General features: G+C 52.3%; 1 protein-coding gene across 1 annotated transcript in view; it reads left to right on the forward strand.

Moving 5' to 3' along the window:
• Positions 1 to 577: 577 nt before the first annotated feature.
• The window catches only part of Dnaaf5 (dynein axonemal assembly factor 5), a 38,420-nt gene continuing 22,238 nt past the window's right edge, over positions 578 to 16,759 (forward strand). Inside the window, exons 1-6 of the mRNA XM_021162954.3 lie at positions 578 to 1,256; positions 1,903 to 2,087; positions 3,239 to 3,363; positions 3,756 to 3,874; positions 12,548 to 12,780; positions 14,007 to 14,219. Coding sequence (XP_021018613.1) covers positions 668 to 1,256; positions 1,903 to 2,087; positions 3,239 to 3,363; positions 3,756 to 3,874; positions 12,548 to 12,780; positions 14,007 to 14,219 — 1,464 coding nt within the window. The 5' untranslated portion in view covers positions 578 to 667. The remainder of the gene's footprint in view (positions 1,257 to 1,902; positions 2,088 to 3,238; positions 3,364 to 3,755; positions 3,875 to 12,547; positions 12,781 to 14,006; positions 14,220 to 16,759) is intronic.

A 16,759-nucleotide genomic window follows, 5' to 3' on the forward strand; every position in this document is an offset into this window, starting at 1 on the left:
CTTGTCTCGGGCCCCTCATTTCTCACACTTCACCTTAATCAGACCCACACCCCAACCTCGAGCTTTATGTCCCTTCTCCAAACCTGCACCCCACCTATTATTGAAACTTGTCGGCCAGCTCCGCGGCCCATGCCCCGCCCACCTACCCCCCATCCCAGTCACTACTCCTTGCCCCGCCTCCTTCCCGTAGACCCTTATTCTTCGCCCCGCCCACAAAAGCCAGGGCTCCGCCTGCCACCTCCTGCAAAGCTCCCGAAGTCCACACCCCGCCTATTTGGTTCTTTCCCCTCCCATTATCCCTTATTCCCCTCTCTTTACACTAAGCCCCTACCCAAGAGGCCCGTGTCCCACCTACCAACCCCCCCTCGTACCGCCCACACCTCCTTGCGGAATTTGCTGCCTTCTGCCTCGCCCTCAAGGTTCGCGCCTCGACTCCGGAACCTAGCCAATTACACTTGCTTCTCTTAGCCTTTCTTGTCCTCCGGCCCCGTCACTCCGCCCTCTAAGCCCTTTGCCCGCCCACTTCCCCTGGCCCCTCCCCCAGCGTCACTCCTAAGAGGCGCGCACTCAGCCTCGAGCAACCCAGGCAGCCGGAAGTCTTGCCGTAAAGCGTGCTCGGACCAACGTACTAGCGCCGGTTCCCTTGGAGACAGGCAACGCGCTCAAGATGGCGGCGCCGGCGGAGGCGGAGGTGGCCGCGGCCGCGGGCTTCACCGAGGCGGCTGAAGCCGCGGAACTGACCCGCGCGCTCGGCCGCCTGCTACCGGGGCTGGAGACGGAAAGTAAACTGGGACGGCGGCGCGCTCTGGAGGCTCTGGAGCAGGCACTGGAAGAGGCGGTGCGGCCCGGCGCGGATTCCGCGGCCTTCCAGGGCCCCTGGTCCCGTCTGCTGCTGCCGCGCCTGCTGCGGCTTCTGAGCGATCCGGCCGAGGGCTGCCGCGCGCTGGCCGCTCACCTGCTCGACCTTGGCCTGCGCCGCGCCGCGCGGCCCCGCGACGCTCTGCCGCGTCTGCTGCCCGCGCTCAGCGCACGCTTAGCCCGACCTGAACTCGCGCGGCCGCCGCCGGAGCCCTGCGAGGAGCTGCGTCTCGCCCTCGTGCAGCTGCTCCACCTCGCCGTGGACCTGGGCGGCGCCGCGCTCGCGCCCCACCTGGACGACGCCGTGCGCGCCTTGCGGGCCGCGCTGCTCGACCCCTTCGCTGCGGTGCGCCGGGAGGGCTGCGAGTGCGCAGCCGCTCTGGCCCGTGCCACTCCGGGTGAGCGTCGGATCCGCTTCCCTGGTTACCTAGATGTCCAGAAACTGAACTAAAGTGGGCTGGTTCCTTCGAAAGGTCATTTCAGATAGGAGGGGGCACGAGACAAGAGATCTCACCGTGTAGCCCTGGCTGGCGTCAAACTTAACGATGCTTCTGCTTCAGCCTAAAGTGCTAGACTCTCAGACCTGTGTCACACCCATTTCATGATCATTTTTATGCTGGGTTATGGAACTCATGTGGGAAAGGACAACTGAATTCAGTTTCTTTACTGCAGTGTCTTCTCTGTCTCTGACTCGGGTCACTAACTTCCTGGATGAAGGGAGGCTGCTTCTCGTTTATTTCTACCCTCTATCTACAGCTCTGCTTGATCAGGGCCTTTTCCCTTTTTTCCTTCTAGACTAGAGTTTGGAAAAGTAAGAGGCCCTGCCTAGTGTTTAAAGTCTTCCTGAGGGTAGGGGGGAGCCAACCTTTTGAAATAGGTGTATATATCCCTCCGGATGCCTGGAGCATAAGCAGCTCCCAGCACCACTGGAGAGGAAAAGTGGGAGCTGAGGCTAGCAGAGGCCAGAGGAAGGTTTGATGGTAGCCACAGAACAGGGCCCCATGAAGCTGTATCCCATAACCAGCAGCCTCCCTAATCCCACAGAGCACTTCCACATGCAGTCGGAGTCCCTGATAGGCCCCCTGATGCAGACCATCTCCCACCAGCACTGGAAGGTCCGGGTAGCCGTTATCGAAGCCACGGGCACTGTGATCCAGTTTGGCAGTGGGAACTCAGTGGATGATGTCCTTTCCCACTTTGCTCAAAGACTCTTCGACGACGTCCCTCAGGTACTGGGAGTTTTCTGCTTGACAGTCCTGAAACCATGTGCTTCTGTTAATAGAAGTGCCCTCGTGTGCTCATCCACTGGGAGGATTTCAGTGCAGGGCCTAGTGCTTAGGGCCTTGCCGGGAAGGACAGAACGGAAGTCCGGTGCTGGGGTGGTCTCCATGCTGGTGGGGGCAGACAGGAGCCCTCCAGATGTAGACAGAGCACTCACTGGCTTTCAGAACACAGGCCTGTCTCAGACCTTAAGCTGTTGTAGCTTATGGTAATGTCCCCTACAGAGAAAGGACTGGAGGTAGGCAGGCTCTGTCTCCAAGGGAGGAAACAAGTGAAGGGGGGAGCACATGACCCTGGCTAGGTGGGAAGAGGGGAAGCGGGCAGCATGCTCCAGAAGCTGTCCCCATCACAGTCAGACCCTCCACACAGTAACAAGTTGTGTCCCCTCCCTTTGATGACCACGTTGGCCTGAGTGTGTCAGGACCCTCCTGCCTCCACACCTGCGTCACTTGTGCAGGTGCCCAGCCTGCATGTCCTCCCCCATCCTGCTGTAGGCTCGCAGCCCATCTTTTTATCTTGTTTGATTGTATATCTCTCTATCACGTCATTCACATGTGTGTGATTCACCCACTCACCTCAAACTTGTGAATTGAGTTAATCATCTCCGGGTTGGGATAGTAGCTCAGACGTAGAGCACTTGCTCAGCATGTACGAGGTGCTAGAGCCCGTCCTCTGTACCACACACAGCCTTGTGAATTACAGCCACAGTGTTGGCACGGTTGTCGCCTGTACCCAGTTATCCTCGTTCCAGCCGTAAGCAGTTCTCCATGTATGCCTCTCCATTTGCTTGCTATAGAATTGTCATAGAGTCCTGTCACATGTCATACAAGGTGCATCTATCATCACTACAACCCATAAAACACCCAGGTATCATGGTGACAAGACTGCAAACGCAGTTATATTGCCAGGGGACAGTGAATCCACAGAGGACAGAGCTAGTGGGTGTTACGAAGGTCTGGATCAGCAGTGATTCTCTCATTTGTCGGGGGTGGGGGCGGCTGTGCCCACCCCTGTTTCAGGACTAATATCCCCACAGCAGGACTCTGAGCCACCCTTCCCAGGAACTCATGAGTGATGCTTCTCTATTCTCTTGCGGCAGGTCCGGCAGGCAGTGACCTCGGTGGTCGGGGGATGGCTGCTGAATCTCCGGGACCGCTACTCCTTCCTACACAAGCTCACCCCACTGCTGCTCAGCAGCTTCAGTGATGAAATGCCTGAGATCCGGTAAGTGTCCCGCCGGGCAGGTGGCTGGCGTGGTGTCCCCTACCTGATTTGGAACAAGAGCTTCGCTCCAGAGTTGCCCAAAGAATCTGCCTGTGCCCTTATTCCATGTGTTATGTGGTCTGTGTCATCTGACCTGTTTCCCATCATTAAGACCCTGTTGGACCTTTTTAGTATTTCAGTTGGGCCCATAGGTGGACATCAGGCCTCTGCTGGTGTTGTCACCATGTAGTCAGAGCTTGTCTGAAGGCCACTCCTGCCAAGTGATGTGTGTTACCTCCCCCTTCTCCCCAGCCCAGCAGGTGTTCCCTTGAGGCTTCTGTGGTCAGGGCCTTCATGGACGGGGTCTCCCGGCACCCAGACCTCACCGCCACTCCTGTGTTGCTGTGTTGCAGGCAGACAGCCACCAGCCTGTGGGAGAAGGTCGGGCTGCAGTGGCAGCAGGAGAACGAGGCAGATCTAAAGGACAAGCTGGACTTCGCCTCACCTCCTCCTCCCAACTACCCTGAGCACGGTGAGTGGTGCTGCTGCGGGCACAGCCCTGAGCACGGTGAGTGGTGCTGCTGCGGGCACAGCCCTGAGCACGGTGAGTGGTGCTGCTGCGGGCACAGCCCTGAGCACGGTGAGTGGTGCTGCTGCGGGCACAGCCCTGAGCACGGTGAGTGGTGCTGCTGCGGGCACAGCCCTGAGCACGGTGAGTGGTGCTGCTGCGGGCACAGCCCTGAGCACGGTGAGTGGTGCTGCTGCGGGCACAGCCCTGAGCACGGTGAGTGGTGCTGCTTCGGGCACAGCCCTGAGCACGGTGAGTGGTGCTGCTGCGGGCACAGCCCTGAGCACGGTGAGTGGTGCTGCTGCGGGCACAGCCCTGAGCACGGTGAGTGGTGCTGCTTCGGGCACAGCCCTGAGCACGGTGAGTGGTGCTGCTGCGGGCACAGCCCTGAGCACGGTGAGTGGTGCTGCTGCGGGCACAGCCCTGAGCACGGTGAGTGGTGCTGCTTGAGAAGGCACTAGTACCTGAGGTACTGCTGGACCCAGTGTTTGCTAGGTCCCTGTTTGGAGATCACAGAGAAGGGTGCCACCTTCCCTGGATGGCAAGCAGTCCCAGCCTCTGTCCTGTCTCTCAGGACCTGATTTTTTTTCCCCACCTCTGGGCTTGTTTTTAAAGAAGGGGAGGACTTCCCATAAACATCCAGATGTCCTGTCATCTGTCCACCACTCCCTTCTGAGCATGTGCAGGGACCTGTAGCTGGGCCAGGCCTCTATAGCACTACTGAGAGTTTCAGGAATGGCACCTGGGCAGGCTTCATCCTTTCATCGAGAGCCAGCTAAGCCTGCAGGTCAGGGATGAGTGGCATTTGTCTTCCTGTGTGTGTTCTGAACTCGGGGCAGTCTTCTAGTGGCACCTGTTTGTCCTCACATAGTCGTGACTTGAGCCCATGTTTGTGGCTGTCTAGCAAATTCTGCTGCGAGGAGGGTTTCTGCCTACAACCTGGCTTCTGCCTTATGGGCTTTGACCTCCTCTGTTGTCAGGCAAGCACATCTCAAAATCAGCCAGGGTTACATCCTGACAAGGACAGAAATGTAACCAATGACAGGCACTGTCCCCCAGCTCCTGGGTGGCTTCTTCCTAGCCCCAGAAGAGGGATCAAGATCTGGTGGGCTGTGGACATAGCAGTGACGTTGAGGCTGCTCCTGAATTCTGTTCTGCTGAGTTCCTGAGTCCGGGCCTCCCCCTCCAGTCAGCGTCTCTGCTCCTGAGGGTCTTCCTTGCCCTCAGAAGCTGGCAGAAGGAAACCAGTTCTGAGAAAGGTACAGGCAGCAGTGTAAGCTGGGTTTGTTCTCATTTGATAAGTTAGGTTGAGAGTGCAGTTTTCCAGATGTAGAGCTGAGGTGTGGAAGCTGTTTGTGTGTTTATCTTTTTGTGTGTGTGAGATGATGAATCAGTTTCAAGCTCGAGGCCTCACATGTATGATACCAAGTCTTCTGCCACTGTGTTACATCCCCATCCTGGTTTTTGTGCCACAGCTGAACAGCTCTGCCCTTGCTGTCCAAGGTTATGTCACAGAGTTGGCAGGCAGTCTAGCAGTGTCCACGGACAGACTGGCCTTGAAGTGCAAGGAAGTCCCTACCTCGACTGTAACATGAGCAAGGAGAGTGTGGGAGGTAGTGACTGTCTTGCAGAGATACCACGCTGGACTTGTGCTAAGTGAAAGACTTGGATGTAGCGGCGTGGAAGGCTTGCTTGTGTGCTACGTGTCTGCACTGACCAACTTCCCAAGCTCAAAGTCTGCAAGGCTCTCTTTGGTATAAGTTAGGGGCGAGCGAAGCTTGTTTCTGGCAGTGGTCACAGGCATCTCATGGTTCTGGTTCTGAACTGTTAGAGCGGCGCTGCTCAGCTCATTCTTTATCCGAGCAGGGTGGATTTAGAACTTGAGTCACCACAGCCAGCAACACAACACTGGGTTTCACGAGTTTGATCGTTACCCTTTGAAGTTACTTCAGTGTAGGATTAGAGTTGGAAGTTCAAGTTTTCATGATTGTGCAGCATTTTGTCCATCAGGCCTTACCACTTATACTCAGACCCTCACCCTAGTCTTCCTTGCTGTTGTCCCTCCCTCCCCTGAGCCTGGCCTCTGCCTACCTTCCTGAGACCTGTATTGTCCTTGACTGAGGGGCTGTGTACAAATACCCCTTACATCCCTAAACTGCCTGTTAGAGCTATGGATTTGTGACCTTCCTCAGAAAACATGCCTGAAACCAAGAAGGGATGTGTCCATCACTGGGTCATCTCTGGTGCCTTCCTGACTACGGCCACTGGGTGTCAAGTCATGCTCTCTTGTGGCCAGACATCTCTGCTTGGGGCAGCGCATCTTCTTGTCAAATCTTAGCCCCATCACTGCGCCTAGCAGTGACCCTCACTGCTTCCTAGGTGGGCTTGAGCTTGATTTGCCTCCACTCCAAGAGGCAACTGAAACAGTCAGTATTCAGGGTCAGAGGCACTCAGATGAGTGGCTGAGATATGTTCTCTACATTCTTCCTGCCGCGGAAGGGGGACTTGAGCATACCAGCATAAACTGCCTGACTACAGCTGAGCCACACGCGCTTACAGTTACCAGTGCCACACACACTGGGGTTAGCTCCTGGGTCAGTTTAATCAAGTTCAGGCTTCCCCGTGCCTAGGACAGAAAGGAAGCAATATCAATACCTCTACCATGGTTTATGCCCAACTTACAGACACATGGGAGGTTTTAAATTTTTTAAAGATTTATTTATTTTTATTTTATGTGTATGAGTGCTTGGCCTGCATGTGTGTATTTGTACCGTGTGCATGCCTGGTACCTGTGAAGGCCACAGTTGTGAGCCACCAAATGTGAGTGCTAAGAACCAAAATCAAGTCCTCTGGAAGAGCAGTGAACACTCTTAACGACTGAGCAGTCTCTCTGGCCCCTTGTTTTTGTTTGTTTGTTTGCTTGCTTGCTTAAGCATTACTTACTTTATTTACATGCATATACCGTCTTCAGACACACCAGAAGAGGGCATCAGATTCCATTAGAGATGGTTGTGAGCCACTGTGTGGTCCTGGGACTTGAACTCATGACCTCTGGAAGAGCAGCCCCTCTTCCCCCTTGTTTTTATTTTTAGTTGTATGTTGGCAGCATGGATTTGTGTACTGCCCTTGGAGTCCAGAAGAAGGTGTCATATCACCTGGAGCTGGAGCTACAGGTGGTTTTTCAACTCCTCAGCAGGGGTGCTGGGAACCAAAGTCAGGTCCTCTGCAGGAGCAGCAAGCACTCTAACCACTGAACCGCCTCTAGCACCTAAACCTCCACTTTGACCTATTTATTTCTTTTAACCATACTAGTGGCTGTGGCTGTGCACAGTGTAGGGGTGGACTCCTGTGCACAGGAGGTTAGAAGCCAACTTTGTGGAGTTGTTCTCTTCCATCCTTATGAGGGCTCTAGGGATTGAACTCCGGTCATCCGGCTTGCATGGCAGAGGCCTGTACCTACCCAGCCACCTTGCGTCCTCAAGTCCCCACTTTTACAATGACGCTGGGTGGGGCAGCAAGGAAGGCTGCATGCACTTCACTGCCTCCAAATCAGTTTTCACTGAATAAAGTGTCCTCAAGTTCCTGCAAACCGCCAGGGGCAGGGCTCTGGTGACAGCACCTGCCAAGTTTTTTAGTGATGGTGGCAGCAGCGGTTGCCTTTGAAACATCTTTCTCCTGGAATTGTTTGCTGGCCGTGCTCAAGTGCTGAGGGCACAGGGAGGACACAGGGTCTTTTTCTTTCTTTTTCTTTCTTAAAACAAAACAAAACAAAAGAGCTGGTCTGGGTCTGAGCAGGGTCCCTGTGAGTGTGTGTCATTGTGTCCATCCGTCGGCCTGCCCTGCCTGCATTCCATCCGGGTGTTTGGGATACAGATTTGAATAGGACTAGAAAAGGAAAAGCGGCTAGCACAGTAGGAGCTTTTTCCTCTTCCCAAGGGCAGGTCCTTCTGCCTTGGCAACACACAGTGCAGGCCTCGTAGACAAAAGGGAACATTTCCACAGAGGTCAGATTCCCCTGCTCCCTCTGAAACTGGGAACTTTGACCTCTGCACCAGCTTTAATCTTCCTGCCCCTCTCCCCAGTCCCTCCAGGTGGAATCCCCTTTGCTTCACTGAACCTGGCATGGCCTCACCTTCTCCATGGGTCCTGGCACCTGTACTGATGGCTGCCTGTTGCCATGGTGTCTGGCTTTGCAGATGTCCATAGCTGCTCTACTGAAGGGTCCATTTGCAGATGTGGCCTGCTATCATGTTGTAGTTAATCCCTCAAAGAAGGTTTTTTTTTTATACACAGCACTAAGGTCTCTGTGCTTCTGGACTTGGACTTGAGTAAATGAGACTGGGACCTTAAGGCCTTCCTCCCTGCTTACGTGTGCTAACAGATTTCTAGACAGATGCAGGACCACTGACCTAGCCTGCCTAAAAACCAACTGGTAAATAATGAGATCTCGGAGGGAATCTAAATTGAAACAAGCATGGCTGGCAGAAAACCAGCACAAGGACACTGAGAAAGTAGTGGAGGCTTCTTAGGATGACAGGCATGGTGCTTGTTAGCACCCACCCCACGGTAGACACTGGACAGTAATGAAACTCCCCCAGCAACATTCTCTATATGAGCTCCAGAGGAAAACAGCCCACATGTACCTGTCTGGGAGAGACTAGGTGAGGTGGCAGGATGGGACATTCCTCAACCCAAGTGGGGGAGAACACACGTGTCACAGCTGGAATGAATCCTAAGAGAAAGAAGCCTGTTTACATAGCAGTCCCTCCCACCCTCACCTCCCAGCCCCAAAGAAGGAAACATGGGCACATAGGAAACAGTGTCCTAAGTAATGCTGTCAGCCCAAGACAGAGGGGAGTCCTGACATTTGGGGATGTTGATGAGGGGGACTTCTGCATTCATTAGTCAGGGTTCTCTAGAGTCACAGAACTTATGGAATGACTCTGTATATTAAGAGAATTTACTGGAATGATTTACAGCTGCAGTCCAACTCACCCAACAATGGGCATCTGTGAATGGGAAGTCCAAGAATCTAGTCACTGCTCAGTCCCATGAGGCTAGTTGTTTCAGCAGGTCTTCTGTAGAAGTAGGTTCCAACAGACGTGCTGGCAAGGAAGTGGAAGCAGGGGAGGAGTGAGTCTTCCTTTTTCCGTCATCCTTATGTAGGTCTCCAGCAGAAGGTATGGCCCAAATTAAAGGTGTGGACCACAGGGCCTGGATTTGGTACTTGCTTTGTCCCAGGCTGGCCTTGAACTCAGAGATCTGCTTGTGTCAGTCTCCTAGAGTTAAAGGCATGTGCTACCTTGCTTGGGCCTAAGATTTTCATGGCCACTATGCCTCAAGATCTTGATCAAAAGCATGTGTCATCACTTGTCAAGATCAAGGTCAGAAGCCTGTGTCTTCCAACCTCAAGATGTAGATCACAGGTGTGCCCTCCATTTCTGGATTGTAGTTCATTCCAGAGGTAGTTGACAACCAGGACTAGCCACCACCAGCATCTACAGGAATGTGTAGAAGAGTTACTCGGTACTTGTAGGTAGGGAGGTAAGGTGTGAGAATTAGCTTGGGGTTTTCACATTGCATTTATTGGAGCTGGCGAGGCACTTCAGTAGGAAAAGGAACCTGCTGCCTGAGTTTCATCGCTAGGGCCCACGTGGTGGGGGAACCTGACTCCCACCAGTTGTCCTCTGACTGTCACCTGTGCTGTGGCAGGCATTCACACAATAAACCATGTGTGAGAATGTACAGGCACACAAAAGGCTTGGCACCCATGTATTGGTCATAGGCCGACTGTGGAGTTGGTCCTAGCCTCCCACCTTGTTTGGGAAGCAGGATCTGCTGTTTGTGCGTCTGAGTTAATTACTCCAGTTACTTGGCCCAGGAGCTTCTGAAGGAGACTCCTGTCTCTGCTTCTCATCTCTCCACAGACAGCTCAGATTACAGAAGCATGCCGCCAGATACGGCCTTGTTCTGCTTTTAAACATAGCTGTAGGGTTGGAACTCAGATCATCAGACTTTTACCCTCCGAGCCATCTCCTGGGCCTTGGCTTTTGTTTATTTGTTTACAGTGCTGAGAATTGAACCTAAGACCTCATACCCCTGCCCTCTTTTTACTTGTAGTTTTGGTTTTCTTTATGAGGTATAGCCCAGGCTGGCCTCAAACTCGGCCTGTAGCTGAGAATGACTTTTGACTTTTGATTCCCCTGCCTCCATGTCCAAAATGCTTACTGATATATACCACATTGCTCTCATTTTGTGATACTGGAAGTGGAACCAGGACTTCACGCATGCTAATCTAAGCAAGCAGTACCAAGTGAGACATATTTAGACAGGGTCTAAGTTGCCTGGACTGCCTTGACCTTGTGAGCCTTCTAATTCAGCCTCTAAAGCAGGCCTGGGAAACCACTGGCAAAACCCAAGCATTTTCAGGTGGTACTGAGTGTGCACCCTGCTTGTGCGAGAGTAGGTTAGTCAGTCCTGGTTCCGAGTGATGGCTCAGCTTGTGTTTGAGAACATTAACACGCATGCTTTTTTACTTAGTGTTTGACTTAGTTGTTTTTAACATTTATCTATGTTTGTGTCAGATTTATGACAATTATGTTTACAGATATTTGTTATAGTGATTATAAGAAAGTAAAAGTGGCTAGGCATGGTGGAGTTTGCCATCCTAAGTGTAGGAAAAGCTAAGGCAGGAGGATTGCTGTGAGCTTGAGGCCAGCCAGGGAAGCATAGTTAGACCTCTCTCAAAAAACATACTTAATCCTCCCAATAAACATAAATGGAAATAACTGGGCCAGTGATTCCCAATACTGGGTCTACATGGTGCTGAAGCATTCTGTAGGTTCCAATGTCCTGGAACCAGTGGAGTGCTCTGTATAGTGGAAGCATTCATACCCATGCTGTCCTGTAGAGCAGCCTGACCACAGCCCACCAGACTCTGAGATTAGCACAGCACGGGTGCTGAGCTGTTTAGTGTATGTAGACTACATGCTGGCAACTGCACACACCGAGAGCCAGTGCTAGCTGAGCTGTCCCGTCCTCCTCCTTGGCCAGGTTTGGTGGCAAATGCCTGAGGGCCGAGGCGGGAGAAGTGAGTGCAGTCTAGGCTATCAGGTGCAGTGCGTTCAGAGGGAAACTTAGGGAAACCTGCCTCAAAGAGGCTGAACATGTAGCTGAGAGACACAGCATTCATCTAGAATCCACCACTAAGGGCCTGGGCAGGACATGGCTCAGCAGTAAGACTTGACCAAATCCACCAGTGAGGAGCTTGTGGCTTAGCAGTAGACTACCTGCCTAGCATCCCCCATGAGGGACTGGGGATATAGTTCAGTGGTAGAGTGCTTACTTAGCAAATGTGAGGTTGTAGGTTCAATCCCTGATGCTCACGCGCACACACAGTATTCAGAAGATAAAAGACCAAGAAAGCAATTACTATTTGTGTCCAGAACATACAGAGAACTCTCAGAACTCAATAAGAAAAACAATTCAAAACTTTTAAACAGACAGTATTTGGAAAAACCTCACCCAGGATGGTAATACAGAACCACCCAGGATGGTAACAAATAGCACAGAGACTGTATGCGTGCTTGGTGTTGGCATTGGGGAATGGAAATTGGACCTCCAGAAGATGCTGCTAGATGCTTCCAGGCTACCTTGAAGGCTGGCTGTGGCATGGCAGGGGAGTCGAGCAGTGTAGAAGCTAGGCAGGTGCTCTCTTCTAAGGCCTACCTATGGTCTAAGGCCTACCTATGGTCTTAAGGCCTACCTATGGTCTAAGGCATACCTATGGTATGGTGTAACCAGACTAGGTACTGACACCAAGAAAGGTAAATAAACGCCTGACCCCATGAGGAACTGAGTGCTAGGGTCCAGCACAGCACCTTTAAAACAGCCCCAAGTCAGGACTGAGCTCTCGGGAGATGAATGTGGAAATGGGTGTATTCACGGCATAGATGACTCCCACAGAGTCTGCTGTACAAGTCCACTGAGTGAAGATGCCAGAGAGAACACTAGTGCAGGATGCAGGGCTATTGGGTCAGGCAGGGGAAGCCCTAGAGTTAAATTTACTTCAGGGTTTGTGGTGACCGTTTGCAGGTGTGTCCCACTGTGGTTTCTTATTGTCATACTTCAGTATAGCCTTACTTTTTTGTTTTGTTTTTTTGAGACAGGATTTTTCTGTGTAGCCCTGGCTGTCCTGGAACTCACTCTGTAGACCAGGCTGGCCTTGAATCAGAGATCCACCTGCCTCTGATTCTGGTGTGCTGGGATTAAAGGTGTGTGTCACTACTGCCTGTTGAAAAATACTTCACATCATGACTGTGACCCTCACACTTTTCCTTGGGGGGGTGTACGGTGGGTATTTTGATTTAGTTGATTGACTAATTTTTTTGTTGTTTTGTTTTGTTTGAAATGGTGTCTCACTTTGCACCCCAGGATAACCTGGAACTTGTGTAACTCAACATGGTCTCAAACTTACAGGAATCCTCCTGCCTCAATGCAGTTGCAAGCTGCCAAGACTAGCTCTCCTTTCTGTCTTGAGACATTCTGAACTCTCAGTCAGACTGAAGGTATAACTAGCCACTTTCTGCAGCACAGACCCTGAAGCTGGTTTTGTGGGTTCCCATTTTCTCCCTCTAGAGAGCCGCCCTGGCCTGGGCTGCCGAGAGCTGGTCTTCAGGAACCTCTCCAAGGTGCTTCCTGCCATCTGTCATGATATCACCGACTGGGTGGTGGGGACGCGGGTGAAGGCAGCACAGCTGCTGCCGGTGCTGCTACTGCATGCAGAGGACCACATCACCCAGCACCTGGAGATCATCCTCAGAACCCTGCATCAGGCGTGCACCGATGAAGAGAAGGCTGTGGTCAGCAGTGTGAGTGTCCTACCATGCAGTGGCAAAGCTCTCAGCCCTGTAGAAGCAGTTCTGTAGTCACCAGCTGGGTGAAGGTGTAGACCTCTCCTCCTGCCCTTCTCACCTCCCCCATAGTCAGCCACTAGCCTGGCCCTGGTGGTGCCCTCCAGGCAAACTTTGTTTCACCTTTGATTTCACAGGGCACATGCAGCAGGCTCTGCTTCCAGTGACCAGGCTGTCAGCAGCTGGCCTAAGAGACTGGCTTTTCCAGCCCAGGCACACTTATGTCATTTCCACACAAAACTTAGGGGGTCGGGGGAGAGAATCTGTTCATGTGTGTTTACATATGCATGTGCAGTTGTGTGCATGCTTATGGAAGCCCAAATCTAACACTGGATATTAGCTGCTGTCCACTGATTGCAGGATCTCTCACTAAAGCAGGAGCTCATAGATTCAGTTAGTCTTACCTAGCCAGCGTGCTCTACGGTCCCCTGTGTCTGTCTCCTGGGTACTGGGGTGACAAGAGGCTGTCATCCCTTCCCTCCTCCTGCATGGGTGCTGGGGGCCCGAATTCTGATCACCAGGCTTATGCAGCAAGCACAGCATTCTCTGAGCTTCCTCTCCAGGCATTACCAGGAAGTGTGTGAGCAGCTGCTTTATTGGCAGAATGAAGGATTTTCTATCTCCCAATATGGTTTATGAAGGAGTGAGAGGGACTGGTGAGAAGTGCTGTGTACAGGCGTGTCTGTGTGCTGCCCCTGTCTGCTCCATGATGCAGACCTGGCTGGGACCACAAGCTTTGTGCCTCCCTCTCCAGCGACTCCAGCCCCCTCACTGGCAGCCCTCACTGCTGCCCAGCTCTGTGTTGTGTCTTGAGTGAGTATTTTGTTAATGCAAACAGCAGCGAAGGGCCTGTGGGGCTGGTGTGCACTGCCCTGCATGTGCCCTGCATTTGGCCCTTGTCCTTGCCACTGCTGAATTCCCTAGGGTGCGGAGGCATTGGTTGTATGAATGAGACACTTAGGCTGCTGGTGTCAAATGAAGCAGGAAAGCCAGGTACTTCAGAGCCCTGGGTCCCATTTGCCTTGGTATCCCCCATGAGAGAAATGAGGGTGTATGCTTCCCCACAGGTCCTGTAACTCATGCCCTATGACAGGCGAGGCCCTGTCGGGTAAGCCCAGTCACCAGTGGGAGCCCTGGCTGTGGCCATATTTGCAGAACTCTGCATCTTCCCTTCTTTCTTGCAGTGCATAAGAGCCGCAGAGCTCATTGGCACCTTTGTCAGCCCGGAAGTATTTCTGAAACTGATCTTAGCCATGCTGAAGAAAGCACCCTCTGCCTCTGGCCTCTTGATCCTCGCTTCTGTCATCCGGGGCTGCCCCCGGAATGCCCTCCAGCCACACGTCAAGGTCATAGCCACAGAGCTGGCCCAGGAGCACATCTGCCAGGGGTCTGAGAATGTAAGTGGGTATCTGGAAGGGTGGGCATCAGGCTGTCCTAGTGCTGGCCACTCTCTGAGTGTAACTGCTGATGCTGGCTGATGCTGCCACAGGTGGCAGCAGCACACTCAGGTGCCAGTGGCAGCAGCCCCTATTCAGCCCTGTAGCCACCCACAACAGGCAGCCATTTAAGTTAAGATTTCCTCTTGTTAGTGTCAGTGGTTTGGGCAGCTCAAGATACATCCATCTCCCAGGAGAGTCCAGCCGGCCTTGCTGCTGTGGGTGGTCGTAGGTCAGGGACACGTGTCTGAGGGAGTCCGGGGACTACACAGCACATCATTGGTGTGAACACACATCCTCAGGGGTGACCAGGAGCTCATTCTTGTACGTGTCACTCAGCACTTGAATCCTATGTTTGAAGTAACCACTTGTGACCTGATGGAGAGGTTTGCTTTAAGCTGAGCCAGAGCAGCCTAACCTGGACTTGACCACTGGGATGTGTTCTGGTTGCTTCTACTCAGGGCAAAATGAAGGTTGCTGTGTTGAGGTATGTTAGGTATACCCTCTCCTCCAGCACCTTGATCTTCCTCTTGGGAAACTAGGTTCTGCTCCCTGGCCAGCATACCTGTTTAGGCCTTGGTGCACCCAGAGATGGCTAAGCTCTGAAAAAGCTGGGCTGGAGGGATGAGCACTGACTGACAGATGTCAGCCCTGATGATCTGTGCAGCCATTTCTGTTGTCTGAGTGAAAGACCTGTGGGTGTGGTGTCACATACTGGTGTCTTAGTTACTTTGTCAGTGCTGGGATGAAATCCTATGATCAAGGCAATTTACTATAGAAAGTATTGGGGTCTTATAATTTCAGGGGGTTAGAGTCCATGGACATCATGACAGGAAGCATGGCCACAGGCAGACATGACACTGGGGCAAAAGCTGAGAACTGGCATTTGATCCACAAGCACGAGGCAGCGGGAGAAAGTTAACTGGGAAAGCTGTGGACTTTTGAAACTGCAAAGCCACCCCAGTGACACACCTCCAACAAAGCCCTTCTTCCCAGCCCTTTCCAGACAGTCCACTAACTGGGGTCCGAATGTTCAAATCTATGCGCCTACGGGGCCATTCTCATTCAACCCATACACCTATAAGTCCAGAATTGAGGAGGATGGAGAACAACCTGGGCTACATAGTGAGAAACTAAGACATTTGACTTTTAAATAACAAGATAATAAGGGAGCCCCGTGGGAACAGGACTGGAGTCCGAGGGAGGAGTGAGGGCAGACTATGTTCCTGCACTCACCACTCGGTGTCCGTGTTTCCCAGAACTCATCTAGATAAATTGCCGATCTGTCAGCTGTGTGTTTCCCTGGATACACAGAACATTCCCCCTCTGGAAGGTGTGGCTTCAAGTCTTAAGGAAGTTGTGGCCACTTGATTTTTTAGTGTCGCTTCCAGAGAATGTAGATCTGGCCTGTCAGGCTCGTCTGTGCTGCCTCTTAGCTGACGGGAGAATTACTGTCCAGCCTTCTAGCAAAGGAGGTTGATGTCTTTTTTAAGGTGTATTCTGCTTTGTACATGTGTACATGCGTGCAGGTGTCCATGGAGTCCAGAAGAGGGCTAGGAGTCCCCTAGGGCTGGAGTTACAGGTGAGTGTGAGCCACTGGACAAGAACGCTGGGAACTGAACTTGGATTCCCTGCAGGAGCAGTACAGATTGTTAGCATTGACCATTGTTCAACCGAGAGGAAACTGACAAAGCTTGAGAGCAGGGTAGGACCCAAGAGGCCCTTCTCCTTCCAGTGTGCTAGCATGTCCTCTTCCTAGGTCCAGGGACTCTAAGGCATCAGAGAAACCTAGGCTGGGCATGTTACTTTCTTGCCAGATCGGAATTACTAGCAAGAAAGCACAGGTGTTTAGGTGGGCTCACAGCCCTTGAACTTGGAAGTTGACAGCTCCAAGTGCTTCCCTACCCACTTCATGTGAAGTTGTTTGGGATGTTGGATTTCTGGTCATGAGAACATGATAAGAACAAACTGAAGGCTGGTAAGATTTCTCAGCAGGTACACTCACTTCTCTGAGGGCTGGTGTGTACGTATGTGTGCTTTTATTTATGCCTGTCAGTGCCATTCCTATTTATTGTGCTCTGGAATAGACAAGGTAGAGGAATGATAAAGGACATGAATAGACAAGGTAGGAATGATAAAGGACATGAATGCAGGAGGAAGCCTGTGGGATTTCTGCTCCCTGCATCCTGTGGTGAGTGCTTCACAGGGTCCTACTGGCCACCCAGCCATGGGTCCACAGGAAATGCACCTGAAGCCAAGTGGAGCCAGGAATGTGCAGCTTCACCTTCAGCATCTACATCTGTTAGAAAGCTTGTGATAGGCATCTCTGGGGTGCAAGCTAGACAAGCACTCCGCCAGCCAAACCATAGCCTCACCCCACTGTAGGTAAGTGGATCAAAGACATCTGGTCATTTCAGCATGGGAATGTCACAGAGTTGTTCAATATGAGGTTTGGGGGGTGGTTGATTGGTTAGGTTGTGTTTTGTTTTGTTTTGTCGAGA

Source organism: Mus caroli, unplaced genomic scaffold (genome assembly GCF_978045245.1).
Source record: "Mus caroli unplaced genomic scaffold, Mus_caroli_1 scaffold_4, whole genome shotgun sequence".
NCBI classification, from domain to species: Eukaryota; Metazoa; Chordata; class Mammalia; order Rodentia; family Muridae; genus Mus; species Mus caroli.